Raw genomic sequence first — 13,775 nt, 5'->3', positions numbered from 1 at the left:
AGGGCCCTAGTTCAGCCTCATACATAACCCTTGTTGTTCCTCAGACTGGGTGAGGCAGATGGGGGAGGGGAGAGAACAATGGCTGGCCCATGCAGAGGGCGGTAGTGACTGACTCCACAGGCACTGAGGGACCAAAGAATGCCTGGAGTCAGGCCAGCACCATGGATGCCACTGTGGCCGCTTACCCCCACCTTACCCGCATCATCTCCCATGGTGCATTGGGGCACGGGGAAGAAACCTTCAACACTGCCCATCCAACGTCAGTCGGATAGAAAAGTAACATAGATAGAGGAGCAACAGCAGATCGTTTACAGAGTTGGTTTGGATTGTTTGCAAGAAGTTTTACTCCCAGATACAGAGCGTTCAACACCACCCAACCTAACCACTGTCCAGCATGACCACAGCGAGTAGCTCAGGGCAAAGTTCATTTGGACTGAGCAGGAGGAAGAAGGCCCCTGGTCTGATGGATCAGATTAGCACTTTCTTTGGAGGCGACAAAAAGAAAGGGAGCAAGGTGAGCATCTGGAGTTACCAACTGTCATGACCAATTGCCTCACCAAGACTCTTCCAGTCTATAGAGGTCTAAGATGACGATGGTACGGATGGATCTGTCCAGTTTTTGTGTTGAAGTCTGCGTTCAAGAAAGAGATTCTTTGAAAATTGGTGATTTACTTATTGTGCAGAGCTAAAATACTTGTAGAGCTAGAATACCTGATGTAATGTAATAATCTCAGATAATTGGTTAAATTTAATTTCTATTCTAGATCTAATGTGTTGTGAAATCTATTGTGAAATGTAATATAATTTTAGTAAAATTGTATATAACTGACTTAATTTTGTTGTACTCCGGGAAGAGTAGCTAATGCTATGGCAGCTATGTTGAGGAATAGTTTTAGGCTAGCTATAGAACCGCTAAAGATAACAGGAATTCGCTTTGATAAACAGGAATACACTTAATTTTTTTCTCTTTTAGAGAGTAGTTTGGAAAGTAGCATTCACGAGTCAAAGGTGGTCCCCGAAAATGGCGTACTACGTCACATACACTGAGTATACAAAACATTAAGAACACTGTCTTTCCATGACATAGACTGATCAGGTGAATGCCGATGAAAGCTAGGATCCCTTATTAATGTCACTTGTTAAATTCACTTCAATCAGCGTATTTGAACGGGAGCAGACAGGTTGAAAAATGATTTTTTAGTCTTGAGACAATTGATTGTGTGCCATTCAGAAGGTGAATGGGCAAGACAAAAGATTTAAGTGCCTTTGAACGGGGTATGGTAGTAGGTGCCAGGCGCACCGGTTTGTGTCAAGAACTGCAATGTTGCTAGGTTTTTCTTGCTCAACAGTTTTCCGTGTGTATCAAGAGACATTCAGCCAACTTGACACAGCTGTGGGAAGCTTTGGAGTCAACATGGGCCAGCATCCCTGTGGAACGCTTTCGACACCTTGTAGAGTCTGTGCCCCAATGAATTAAGGCTGTTCTGAGGGCAAAAGGGGGAGTGCAACTCAATATTAGGAAGGTGTTCCTAATGTTTGGTATACTCAGTTTATGTGCAGTTACAGTATGTGCACCACGCCATTGCTCTCTCTCTATCTCGCTCTGCTGTATGTGCATCTTGCTAGCTGTCACTCAAATGGCGAGGAGCTAAAGCTCATTGGCTGGAACTTGAATTGCTAGGGGGCTGGCCCACATGGGGGAAAGTGGTGCCGCACAGCTTCCAGTAAACAGTCGCTTTCAAACTAGGGATTTTGTGGCTAATTGAGGTAAGACAGTAATTCTGATCGTAGATTATGCTTGTATGAACTACTTATTGACACATCCAGCCTAAAGCGTTTAAAAGAGTTTAAAAAATACTTACTAGTTGCCAAAGTTCCGAAGCATGTCTTTAATGTTTTTACCAATGTAGAAAAATCAGTGCCTTACCTCATAAAATATATTTGCAATTAGACATCCTCAAATTATTGAAATAGTTAGAATCAACAGTCAGGTTTAAGGGCAGCTCTCAGGGGAACTGTGGGCGGATCTTGGATGGTTGTTGTTTTGTATTTGAAATACAACTACTGCATAGTTTATTTTAATTCATAAAACTTTGACCACCATTGGTTTAGCTGTACAGATTTGATAGCAAACAGAATATCAAATGTGATCTGTCTGCATTAGGCACCAGGTGGTCCTCTGCGGGTTATAAGGTTTAATGTTTTTTTCCTAATGCTGAGCATGTCGATCAAACACCCCCAAATGATTCTGAGCTCCATCTTTAGCTTATTTTCTCTAGAGTTTATCGCAGCCAAAACTAAGGAAGGGGGGCATATTGCAGAGTGATGACAGGTCAACAACAGCTTATCCCTGGTGCTATGCATTTGTTTGTAATGTTTTATCAATATACATGCATTTTCCCATTGCAGACATACTGAAAAATATCCTGTCTTATCTACTCTGTGCTTGAGAATGTAAATTAACATAATGCTGTAGTTTGTGTTACAGATGTAGGATCTTAATTTGACCAGTATTGTCGTAGCAAAATAATTCTGCACCAACAAGATTTGAACATTTAGACAATAATGTTTCTTGATCGGCGGTTAGGCTGGACAAAAGTAGGCTACAAAGTGCAATACTGTTAATATAACCGTGAGTTAGCACGGGTTTTCAGAAATGTATCTAAATCACGAAGCTCATCTGCATTTCCTGCAGTGTAGGAAAATTTGCAGCAACAAAAGAGTGCTCAAATTAAGATCCTACCTCTGTAGTTGTGATCTGCATACACCTACAAAGAAGGGAGGATTCTTGAATTCCGGCTGAATTTTCTTGCTGTAGTAAAGTTGTACTTCTAGATAGGTTCATTGTTTGCCAATTTCTTGGAAATCTGAATTTCTTTCTACCAATTATAGTTTATAGAATAATTTCTTTATACAGGTTTTGAGCATCTTCCATTGAAGTGCAATCCTCCAGTCAGACAGCTTTAAAAAAACAACTCCTAATCACCTTCATGTGAGGGAGGATTTGGTTATGCAACCCTTTTTGTACTCATCTGTATGCATTTAATTTAATTTCTAATTCCATTGAGCAGACAATGTAAGAAAACTAACTAGGTGAACTAAGATGCATAGCATTAAATCAAATCAAATTGTATTTGTCACATGCGCTGAATCATGCCACCTCCCCCTTCCAAGGCCTTAACCAACAATGCAGTTTTAAGAAAAATAGGTGTTAAGTAAAACATAGATTGGTAATGAATTACAAATAAAAGTAACAAATCATTTTTATGAAGAAATACAGAGCATAGTATCTGTTCTGAAAGTCACCTCAAGTTGAAAACGGTATTTAAAATACATATAAAGATGTTTATGGAGTAGATTAACATGTGCTCTATTACCATGTAGACATTTCATTGAGCCTGAATGTCCAACGTTAGCAGTAAGACATCAGTGAGTTTTTGACTCATGTTTATAACTTTAGGGGTCCTTCCGGGGTCATGCCACCTCCCCTAAGCCAGCCCCTCGACGTCGGGCTAATGAGAATGCAGTAATGCATTTCTTCAGGAGCTTGAGCGTGAGTATCTTAGGATTGAATACCTCACTGCATTTGTATCTGTTATAACATGTATTTTATTAGTTTATATAAACAATTGTAATTGAAAGTTGAAAAAGTAGTTATCTAATACAAGACAAGTTGTGTCTCTAGGCCTGCACCGCTGCTACAAACTTGAAAAAAACTGTTTTTTAAAATAAAATTCTGGTGTTGCGACGGGTTTTACCAATTAGCCAATGTCTTCATGTAACCATCTTTGAACTCATAGAATAGGACCTTATCATTTGTTGTGTTCTGTAGCCTCAGGCGACATCCTCTCCCCATCCCAAGTCCAGGGTGAGTTCCATTACCTAATTTTGTATTATTTTTGTTTTCACTCTGGTTACAGTTTCTTTAGGCCTCTTTCAAGAAAATAATGTTAATTAGCTTTTAAACTTTCCTTGCTTTTTACATTGCATGACTTACATCTCTTCATGGGCCTGTGCAAGTTGGGTAGCTAGATTTTCAGCAGTTATAGTAACAGGCGCTGCTCCAGTAGGCCTTCATGAATCTTCCTGATCCTCTCTTTCTCTTTCATGTCTAGTGGAGGAAGGTGTTGGGCTTGGTAGGTCATTCAAACTCAGCCCTAAACCCCCAAAACACTGCTGACTTTACAGCCCTGTGCATAATAATGACATCTCAATGTCTCCCTCTGTCTGAAGACGTTCTCTAATGTCGTTCTGTGAGCGTCTTGATATGTTGTTCTTCCCTCTTACTTAACTCTTACTCTCCCAGCTCTGCATCCTTTCCCTTGTGTGATTCTTCAAGACAGTTAACATCAAAAATATATATATTTCCTTACATAGCTTGACTTGAATTTTGCTAAGTACAAACATTGTTTACGTGAAATGTTACTATTCTTACTCTGATGGAAAATGTCCGATGTCAACGTCGAACGCAGTTCTCCTGGAAAAGTAGCTTATACTGTGGTGCCATTATATTTCATGATTTGTGTTTCTGACGATTCAATTCAGTCACTGCTTCTGGATGACTTTGACACTCATCAACTATTTCTGAACCACAACCGTTAAGGACTCAGGGACCCCTATATACAAAAGTTCCACCTTTCCTTTCCTTACCAGTCTGAGACTCTTTCATCTCTGCCCCCTCCTCTGTTCATAGTGACTCACTAATCTTCCTGCATTTGTGTGTTTCTTCATTCAACTCCTCTGTGTCCATAGAGTGAGCTGTCTAGTGTGTAAGAGTTGACATGTGCTCTTCACCAGTTCTCTGTGTTATGCGTGTCCTGAAGTAATGCATGCCTTTGACTTCCATCTTTCCCCCTAAAGGTCGCTGTAATGCTGGTCGTTCTTTATTTATCTCTCTTCCTGTCTAATTCACACCATTCTTGTACACTAACAGATCACTGAATGAAGCCAATTTATTTTGATAGCAACATGACATTTCTGGGTTTAATGCAAAAGAGAATTGTAGTAATGTAACATTTACACCCATTGTATTTATCAAAATATATTCAAACTCAATATAACTACTAGTTCAACACCATTTTGGTGTCCTCTCTCCCTACTTCATCCAATAAGAACTGAGCACTGATAAGGTTTCAGGTCCAGCCATGTTCCATGTGTTTACAAAGCACTTTGTTCTAGGCCACGCCACCGCGTGCTGATGCCACAAAGTCACCTCACAGACGCCGCAGAGACCAAGGAACACTGTCCAAAATCTTCAACCTGGTGAGACATCCTGACGTTTGTGTCGCAGGTTTATCTTGTCACTACACAGTTACACTGTCTAAAGATTGCAGCTGATAAACATTGTTTTCTTGTTTGTGTTTACCTCTCAAAACAACAGTGGTGATATCATGAATCAGTGAGTAAATTAGAGATGTAACCTAGCCATATCCATCCTGAATCATCATTCATCTATACATAAAATCACAAAAAAGCTAATTACATTGAGATGTATTTGCCATCATACTAAGCTAACAACATATGCATCAGCAATTAATTAAATGAAAAAAGCATATATTTTTAAGGTTGCGTTCCACTTGATATACATTCTTATACATTTACATAGTAGTTGCAGTGTAATTACAGTGTAGGTACATTGTTATAAACAGGTATAACAGTAAGCAAACAGGTATGTAAGTGCACTGTAATTACACTGTATTTGGCTATGCAATTTTCATGTAAATATATAGGTATTAGGGAAATGAATTACAAACTGTGTATTTTGTAATCAATACTTTTTCAGTTTATTCTCTATTGCATCAGTCCTTTTTATTGATGGTATTATTTATTGATGTCTTTATACCTACCTCAACCTTATTTCCCGAGAGTATGTACTAATTAAGAATCCCTGAAAATGTGACATTTGACAATCATATAAATAGAAATAACAATTTAAACCCCAATCTTATCTCATAGAAAATAGAAATACTTCTTTCCATCGAATACAGAGACACTCGTCAAACCATGACAAGCACTTTTAAACTCTGTATTTCCTCCTTTGGTTGTATAGAATTTATTATTCAGATGTCAATCATCTAATGTATTACTTCTACTTCCCTCTCTTTACAGGAGACCAAGTCCCGCCCTCCTCCCAAACGCTGGAGCACCATCTTCTGAGCTGTCCTTAGATGAGAAAATCATTGATCCAACAGAGAGGGAAAAGGATGAAGAAGAGAAATACGATCTCCATTTGAAAGACTCACAACAACCCTCGACAACTTTAACACACTAACACCAGCCAGTCTCCTTTGTTTGTACATAGTGACACAATCTTGGCACCTAATATTTAGCCTGCTGGGATCACAATATGCAGTCTTTGAGTTCATCAATAGCCTTATAATCTTAGCTCTAAGGGAAAGGTCTCATTTAGATGTATTTTTCATAGCTTTCAGATTTTTTGGAAATGCTTCAAAATTATTCTAGTGTAACATTTGGCTCAATGGGCTATTCACCTCATCCTAACTGTTCTAATGACGCTAGTGTCTGCTATCAATGGGTTGTTGTTCATGTTATGTGTTTTCTATTTGTCTGTATTTTGTACATGGATGATCTGTTCTTCTATGCATAAAAATATGCTTTATATTCCCCTTTGCTGCTTTTAGGAGCTCATACACAACTGTGTTTTGTTTTGTATGTTGCCATTTATGTGAAATCTAGTCTGATAAAGTGTTTGTGGGTCTTGTTATGCATGCAATAGTAAAAATTGTCTTGTGAAAAGTATTTAATGAATGCAGTGCTTTTGCATTTGAAAATGTAATGGGAAAACGACCTGCACAAATTATAAACTAACATTATGTAATATAACAACAATTACATTTGATTAGTTTAGTCATATTACAAAAGTCTTGGTTTACTTAGGCACTTAAATAATCAATGTTGTGTACCGTGATGTTGTCCAAGCCTAATAAAACAACAACAATTAAAACAAATGCCCTTCCAAACTACACTGTTAAACTTTTTCAAAATTGTTTAAGAGGACTTCTTAGGGATCGGCGTCCCGTCAACAGGACAGTTGTAAATCATGTAGCGCCTTGTGTCAAGATCGCAGATTTTAGAGAAACAACAAATGTCGGTACATATAAGTGTCTTATACAGTTGAAGTCGGAAGTTTACATACACCTTAGCCAAATACATTTAAACTCAGTTTTTCACAATTCCTGACATTTAATCCTAGTAAAATTCCCTGTCTTAGGTCAGTTAGGATCACCACTTTATTTTAAGAATGTGAAATGTCAGAATAATAGTAGAGAGAATGAACTATTTCAGCTTTTATTTCGTTCATCACATTCCCAGTGGGTCAGAAGTTTACATACACTCAACTAGTATTTGGTAGCATTGCCTTTAAATTGTTTAATTTCAGTCAAATGTTTCGGGTAGCCTTCCACAAGCTTCCCACAATAAATGCATTTTGGCCCATTCCTCCTGACAGAGATTGTGTAACTGAATCAGGTTTGTAGGCCTCCTTGCTCGCACACACTTATTCAGTTCTGCCCACATTTTACATTTACATTTACGTCATTTAGCAGACGCTATTATCCAGAGCGACTTACAAATTGGTGCATTCACCTTAAGATATCCAGTGGAACAACCACTTTACAATAGTACATCTATATCTTTTTTTATTTGGGGGGGTGGGGTTAGAAGGATTACTATATCCTATCCCAGGTATTCCTTAAAGAGGTGGGGTTTCAGGTGTCTACGGAAGGTGGTGATTGACTCCGCTGTCCTGGCGTCGTGAGGGAGCTTGTTCCACCATTGGGGTGCCAGAGCAGCGAACAGTTTTGACTGGGCTGAGTGGGAACTGTGCTTCCGCAAAGGTAGGGGGGCCAGCAGGCCAGAGGTGGATGAACGCAGTGCCCTTGTTTGGGTGTAGGGCCTGATCAGAGCCTGAAGGTACGGAGGTGCCGTTCCCCTCACAGCTCCGTAGGCAAGCACCATGGTCTTGTAGCAGATGCGAGCTTCAACTGGAAGCCAGTGGAGTGTGCGGAGGAGCGGGGTGACGTGAGAGAACTTCGGAAGGTTGAACACCAGACGGGCTGCGGCGTTCTGGATGAGTTGTAGGGGTTTAATGGCACAGGCAGGGAGCCCCGCCAACAGGGAGTTGCAGTAATCCAGACGGGAGATGACAAGTGCCTGGATTAGGACCTGCGCCGCTTCCTGTGTAAGGCAGGGTCGTACTCTGCGAATGTTGTATAGCATGAACCTACAGGATCGGGTCACCACCTTGATGTTAGCGGAGAACGACAAGGTGTTGTCCAGGGTCACGCAGAGGCCCTTAGCACTCTGGGAGGAGGACACAATGGAGTTGTCCACCGTGATGGCGAGATCATGGAAAGTGCAGTCCTTCCCCGGGAGGAAGAGCAGCTCCGTCTTGCCGAGGTTCAGCTTGAGGTGGTGATCCGTCATCCACACTGATATGTCTGCCAGACATGCAGAGATGCGATTCGCCACCTGGTTATCAGAAGGGGCAAAGGAGAAGATGAATTGTGTGTCGTCTGCATAGCAATGATAGGAGAGACCATGTGAGGATATGACAGAGCCAAATGTTCTATAGGAGTGAAGTCAGGGCTTTGTGATGGCCACTCCAATACCTTGACTTTGTTGTCCTTAAGCCGTTTTTCCACAACTTTGGAAGTATGCTTGGGGTCATTGTCCATTTGGAAGACCCATTTGCGACCAAGCTTTACCTTCCTGACTGATGTCTTCAGATGTTGCTTCAATATATCCACATCATTTCCCTCCCTCATGATGCCAACTATTTTGTGAAGTGCACCAGTCCCTCCTGCAGCAAAGCACCCCCACAACATGATGCTGCCACCCATGTGCTTCACGGTTGGGATGGTGTTCTTCGGCTTGCAATCCTCCCCCTTTCTCCTCCAAACATAATGATGGTCATTATGGCCAAACTGTTCTATTTTTGTTTCATGAGATCATAGGACATTTCTCCAAACAGTACGCTCTTTGTCCCCATGTGCTGTTACAAACCGTAGTCTGGCTTTTTTATGGCGGTTTTGGAGCAGTGGCTTCTTCCTAGCTGAGCCAGACTTGTGGAGGTCTAGAAATTTGGCTGATTTCTTTGATTTTCCCATGATGCCACTGAGTTTGAAGGTAGGCCTTGAAATACATCCACAGTTGCACCTCCAATTGACTCAAATGATGTCAATTAGCCTATCAGAAGCTTCTAAAGTCATGACATCACATTCTGAAATTTTCAAAGCTGCTTAAAGTGTAACCGTCGTCGTATATAGTGGACCAAGGCGCAGCGGGTTGAGTACTCATTTTAACTTTTATTGAACAACTTCCCACAAATGACAAGTGAAAACAGGGCTACGTAAGTATGACTCCCAATCAGCAACAACGATGTACAGCTGTTCCTGATTGAGAACCATACTAGGCCAACACAAAGAAATACACAACATAGACAGATCATAGAAATACAAAACATAGAAAATAACCAAAAACCCCGGAATACTCTAAACAAACACCCCTCTACATAAACACATATCCCAACAAACCCCGAACCACATAAAACAAACACCCCCCTGCCACGTCCTGACCAAACTACAATAACAAATAACCCCTTTACTGGTCAGGACGTGACATAAAGGCACAGTCAACTTAGTGTATGGAAACTTCTGATGCACTGGAATTGCGATACAGTGAATTATAAGTTAAATAATCTGTCTGTAAACAATTGTTAGAAAAATTACTTGTGTCATGCACAAAGTATGTCACGTCTGCTCCCGCTCTTTCCCCCTCTGGTGCTTGAAGGCACCAGGCTGCCATGCATCACGCACTCCTATCATCCATTACGCACACCTGCCTTCCCTCGTCACGCGCATCAGCGATATTGGACTCACCTGGATTCACTCATCACCTGTTATTACCTTGGCTATATTTGTCAGTTCCCCAGCTTTGTTCCCTGCTTCGGCATTGATTGTTTTTTGTCATTGTTTTCTTGTATGCTGACGCTGTTCCTGTCTCATTCCATGTCCATTCCTTATTAAATGTTTGACTCCCCGTACCTGCTTTGTCTCTGCAGCGTCGACTCATATGACGAAGTAGATGTCCTAACCGACTTGCCAAAACTATAGTTTGTTAACAAAAAATTTGTGGAGTGGTTGAAAAATGATTTTTAATGACTCCAACCTAAGTGTATGTAAACTTCCGACTTCAACTGTACATCCACAACTGATCAAGACCAGAGCTGTTTCCCATGAATAATGCCAGTATGTGGATTGTTCCACCAAATGTGTGCCTTTTGATTCCCTCTGATATTTTATGTATAAATGACGGGTTTTGATGTGCATCAAATAACATTGCATGCATGATTTACTGTATGTGTCATGTGCTTAACCTGTTAGGGCTAGGGGGCAGTATTGACACGGCCGGATAAAAAACGTACCCGATATAACCTGGTTACTACTCCTGCCCAGTAACTAGAATATGCATATAATGATTGGCTTTGGATAGAAAACACCCTAACGTTTCTAAAACTGTTTGAATGGTGTCTGTGAGTATAACAGAACTCATATGGCAGGCAAAAACCTGAGAAGATTCTGAACAGGAAGTGGCCTGTCTGACAAGTTGTTGTTCATCTTGGCTCTTTTTATTGAAGACTCAGGATCTTTGCTGTAACGTGACACTTCCTACGGCTCCCATAGGCTCTCAGAGCCCGGGAAAAAGCTGAATGATATCGAAGCAGCCCCAGGCTGAAACACATTATCGCGTTTGGATAGTGGCTGGTCAGAGTACTCTGAGACTCAGGCGCGTGCACGAGGGCACGAGATGTTTTTATTTTCTCTCTCTTTGTACGTATACACGCTTTCCTGGTCGGAATATTATCGCTTTTTTACGAGGAAAATGGCATAAAAATTGATTTTAAACAGCGGTTGACATGCTTCGAAGTACAGTAATGGAATATTTAGACATTTTTTGTCACGAAATGCGCCATGCTCGTCACCCTTATTTACCCTTTCGGATAGTGTCTTGAACGCACGAACAAAACGCCGCTATTTGGATATAACAATGGATTATTTGGGACCAAACCAACATTTGTTATTGAAGTAGAAGTCCTGGGAGTGCATTCTGACGAAGAACAGCAAAGGTAATAACATTTTTCTTACAGTAAATCTGACTTTGGTGAGTGCTAAACTTGCTGCGTGTCTAAATAGCTAGCCCTGTGATGACGGGCTATCTACTGAGAATATTGCAAAATGTGCTTTCACCGAAAAGCTATTTTAAAATCGGACATATCGAGTGCATAGAGGAGTTCTCTATCTATAATTCTTAAAATAATTGTTATGCTTTTTGTGAACGTTTATCGTGAGTAATTTAGTAAATTCACCGGCAGTGTTCGGTGGGAATGCTAGTCACATGCTAGTCACATGCTAATGTAAAAAGCTGGTTTTTGATATAAATATGAACTTGATTGAACAAAACATGCATGTATTGTATAACATAATGTCCTAGGGTTGTCATCTGATGAAGATCATCAAAGGTTAGTGCTGCATTTAGCTGTGGTTTGGGTTTATGTGACATTATATGCTAGCTTGAAAAATGGGTGTCTGATTATTTCTGGCTGGGTACTCTGCTGACATAATCTAATGTTTTGCTTTCGTTGTAAAGCCTTTTTGAAATCGGACAGTGTGGTTAGATTAACGAGAGTCTTGTCTTTAAAATGGTGTAAAATAGTCATATGTTTGAAAAATTGAAGTTTTTGCATTTTTGAGGTATTTTAATATCGCGCCACGGGATTACACTGGCTGTTGAGATGTTTGTTGCAGGACTATCCAGAAGTTCACCTGGGCAGTCCCAAAACAGGCAGAAAAGCCGGTCTTGTTCTCCCTCCCACCCAGCCCAGGATGAATTTAATGGGGACACGCCTAGACAGGGTAAGATAAACTGAAGAGGCAGTGGGAAATGTCAAACCTTCCACAGGGTAGCATAGATGTGTCACTTTCTGACCAGTAAAGGGGTTATCTGTTATTGTAGTTTGGTCAGGACGTGGCAGGGGGTGTTTGTTTTATGTGGTTCGGGGTTTGTTGGGTTATGTTATTATGTTAGAGGGGGGTGTTTGTTTAGAGTGTTTCGGGGTTTGTTGGGCTATGTGTTATGTAGAGGGGTGTTTGGGTTATGTTCTAGGTTAGTGTATTTCTATGTTAGATCTAGGTTGTTTAGTTCTATGTTTAGTTAATTAGGATTGGCCTTCAATTGGAGGCAGCTGTTCCTCTGCCTCTGATTGAAGGTCCTATGTATAGGGGTGTGTTTGTAATGGGAATTGTGGTTAGTTGTTTCCTTGTTTAGTGTCTGAGCACCTGACAGGACTGTTAGTGTCGTTCGTTGTGTTTGTATACGTGTTTTGTTTGTTTTTCCTTCTTTTAACCAATTAAAGAAGATGAGTATACACATTCCCGCTGCATTTTGGTCTGATCATTACGACACCTGTTACAAGATGGGATTTTCCTTATTGTATCAGGCATCTCTGCCTATCAGGATCATTATTCACACATGATATAGAGTACATATACATTTTCCTATCCAAATCCTTGATTTTAAATTGTCCTGATCACAACCAAATTGGAGATTTTTTTGTGGTTCAGGGCAATCCAGGGATTCAGCTGGCTGTTGTAGATGCTCTCCTTCCCCATCTCACTTCACACACGGTGGGTCAAGAGTACAGCTTGCCAGACAAGTCCAGAAATCTTAATCAGCTAACCTGTCAACTACTAAGGAAGGTTTATTCATTGGGTTTAAATGTTTGTTGCAGGACTATCAACAACTTCACCTAGGCAGTCCCAAAAAAGACAGCGAAACCGCTCTCGTTCTTCCTCCTCTACCCATGTTCGGAATGTAGTTGGTAAGAGACAATCATTAAGTAATCAAAAGTGTAGTCCACCTACAGACAGAAAAAGGTTTAGATAATGTGTGTGTTTCAGGACCATCCAACAGTTTGGCCAGGAGTTGATCACGCAGGCACAGCAGCTCCAGCCCCTCTCATTCTCCATCCACCCATGTTCAGGATGTAGTTGGTAAGAGACAATAGTTAAGTAATCAAATGTGTAGTCCACCTACAGACAGAAAAAGGTTTAGATAATGTTTGTGTTTCAGGACCATCCAACAGTTTGGCCAGGAGTCGATCCAGTGGGCACAGCAGCTCGAACTCTCCTTCTGCCATTTGGTGTACCTGTTTGCTATCTGGCCTAAACACAGTTTGGGTTTTTATTTGTGTTTCAGGGCAATTTAGGGATTCAGCTGGCCGTTCCAGATGCTCTCCTTCCACATCCCACTTCACACACAGTGGGTCAAGAGTAAAGCTTGCCAGACAAGTCCAGAATTCTTGGTTGTTCATTCAACCAATGAACAACCAATGAAGGTTTGTTCATTGGTTGAATGTTGCAGAATCATCCAGGGCTTCTACTAGCCAGTCGCACGTCCAGAGCAGAGAGCACAGATGTTCTCCATATCCATCCTGTTACTCTATCAGACAAGGTGAGAGCAGTTATGTAGTAACTAAAGAGCACACACAGACAACATGCACATGACGGGGACACGTTCGCTCATCAGTGCTAGTTTCCTTACAATGAGCAGAAATTATACACATGTTCAGTCTTGATAACTGAAGATTAAAACTATCCTTAAAATATGTATTGTAGGTTTAGAAAAATCAAATGCTATTTATTTTTGCTGTTTACCTCTGGGTTGACACTGAGTTGGCTTTGAATTTTGCAGATTCA

The 13,775-nt window shown here is 40.8% G+C and overlaps 1 protein-coding gene across 4 annotated transcripts; it reads left to right on the top strand.

The window, feature by feature from the left end:
* Nucleotides 1–203: 203 nt before the first annotated feature.
* LOC106569776 (myelin basic protein) lies at nucleotides 204–6,759 on the top strand. 4 transcript variants are annotated; one of them, XM_014141380.2, is made up of 7 exons: nucleotides 204–514; nucleotides 3,461–3,553; nucleotides 3,833–3,868; nucleotides 4,116–4,136; nucleotides 5,179–5,262; nucleotides 5,381–5,398; nucleotides 6,109–6,656. In XM_014141380.2, exons 1-6 carry the CDS (start codon nucleotides 395–397, stop codon nucleotides 5,384–5,386), a joined length of 360 nt encoding a protein of 119 aa, XP_013996855.1. In that variant the 5' UTR covers nucleotides 204–394; the 3' UTR covers nucleotides 5,387–5,398; nucleotides 6,109–6,656. The 4 variants fall into 4 exon arrangements, with proteins under 4 accessions (XP_013996855.1, XP_013996853.1, XP_013996856.1 ...); XM_014141378.2 differs by lacking the exon at nucleotides 5,381–5,398 and having other exon boundaries at nucleotides 6,109–6,759; XM_014141381.2 differs by lacking the exon at nucleotides 4,116–4,136.
* Nucleotides 6,760–13,775: the final 7,016 nt, after the last annotated feature.

The sequence above is a fragment of the Salmo salar genome, chromosome 14, assembly GCF_965601325.2.
Source record: "Salmo salar chromosome 14, fSalSal1, whole genome shotgun sequence".
NCBI lineage: Eukaryota > Metazoa > Chordata > Actinopteri > Salmoniformes > Salmonidae > Salmo > Salmo salar.
This window is presented reverse-complemented; position numbering and strand designations above follow the sequence as displayed.

Bases quoted from the DNA above. Each gene is read 5' to 3' on its own strand.
- LOC106569776 (XM_014141378.2), top strand. From the start codon at position 395: ATGACCACAGCGAGTAGCTCAGGGCAAAGTTCATTTGGACTGAGCAGG. The intron at 515-3,460 runs GTGAGCATCTGG...TTATAACTTTAG, and splicing joins ACAAAAAGAAAGGGAGCAAG to GGGTCCTTCCGGGGTCATGC. The intron at 3,554-3,832 runs GTGAGTATCTTA...TGTGTTCTGTAG, and splicing joins ATTTCTTCAGGAGCTTGAGC to CCTCAGGCGACATCCTCTCC.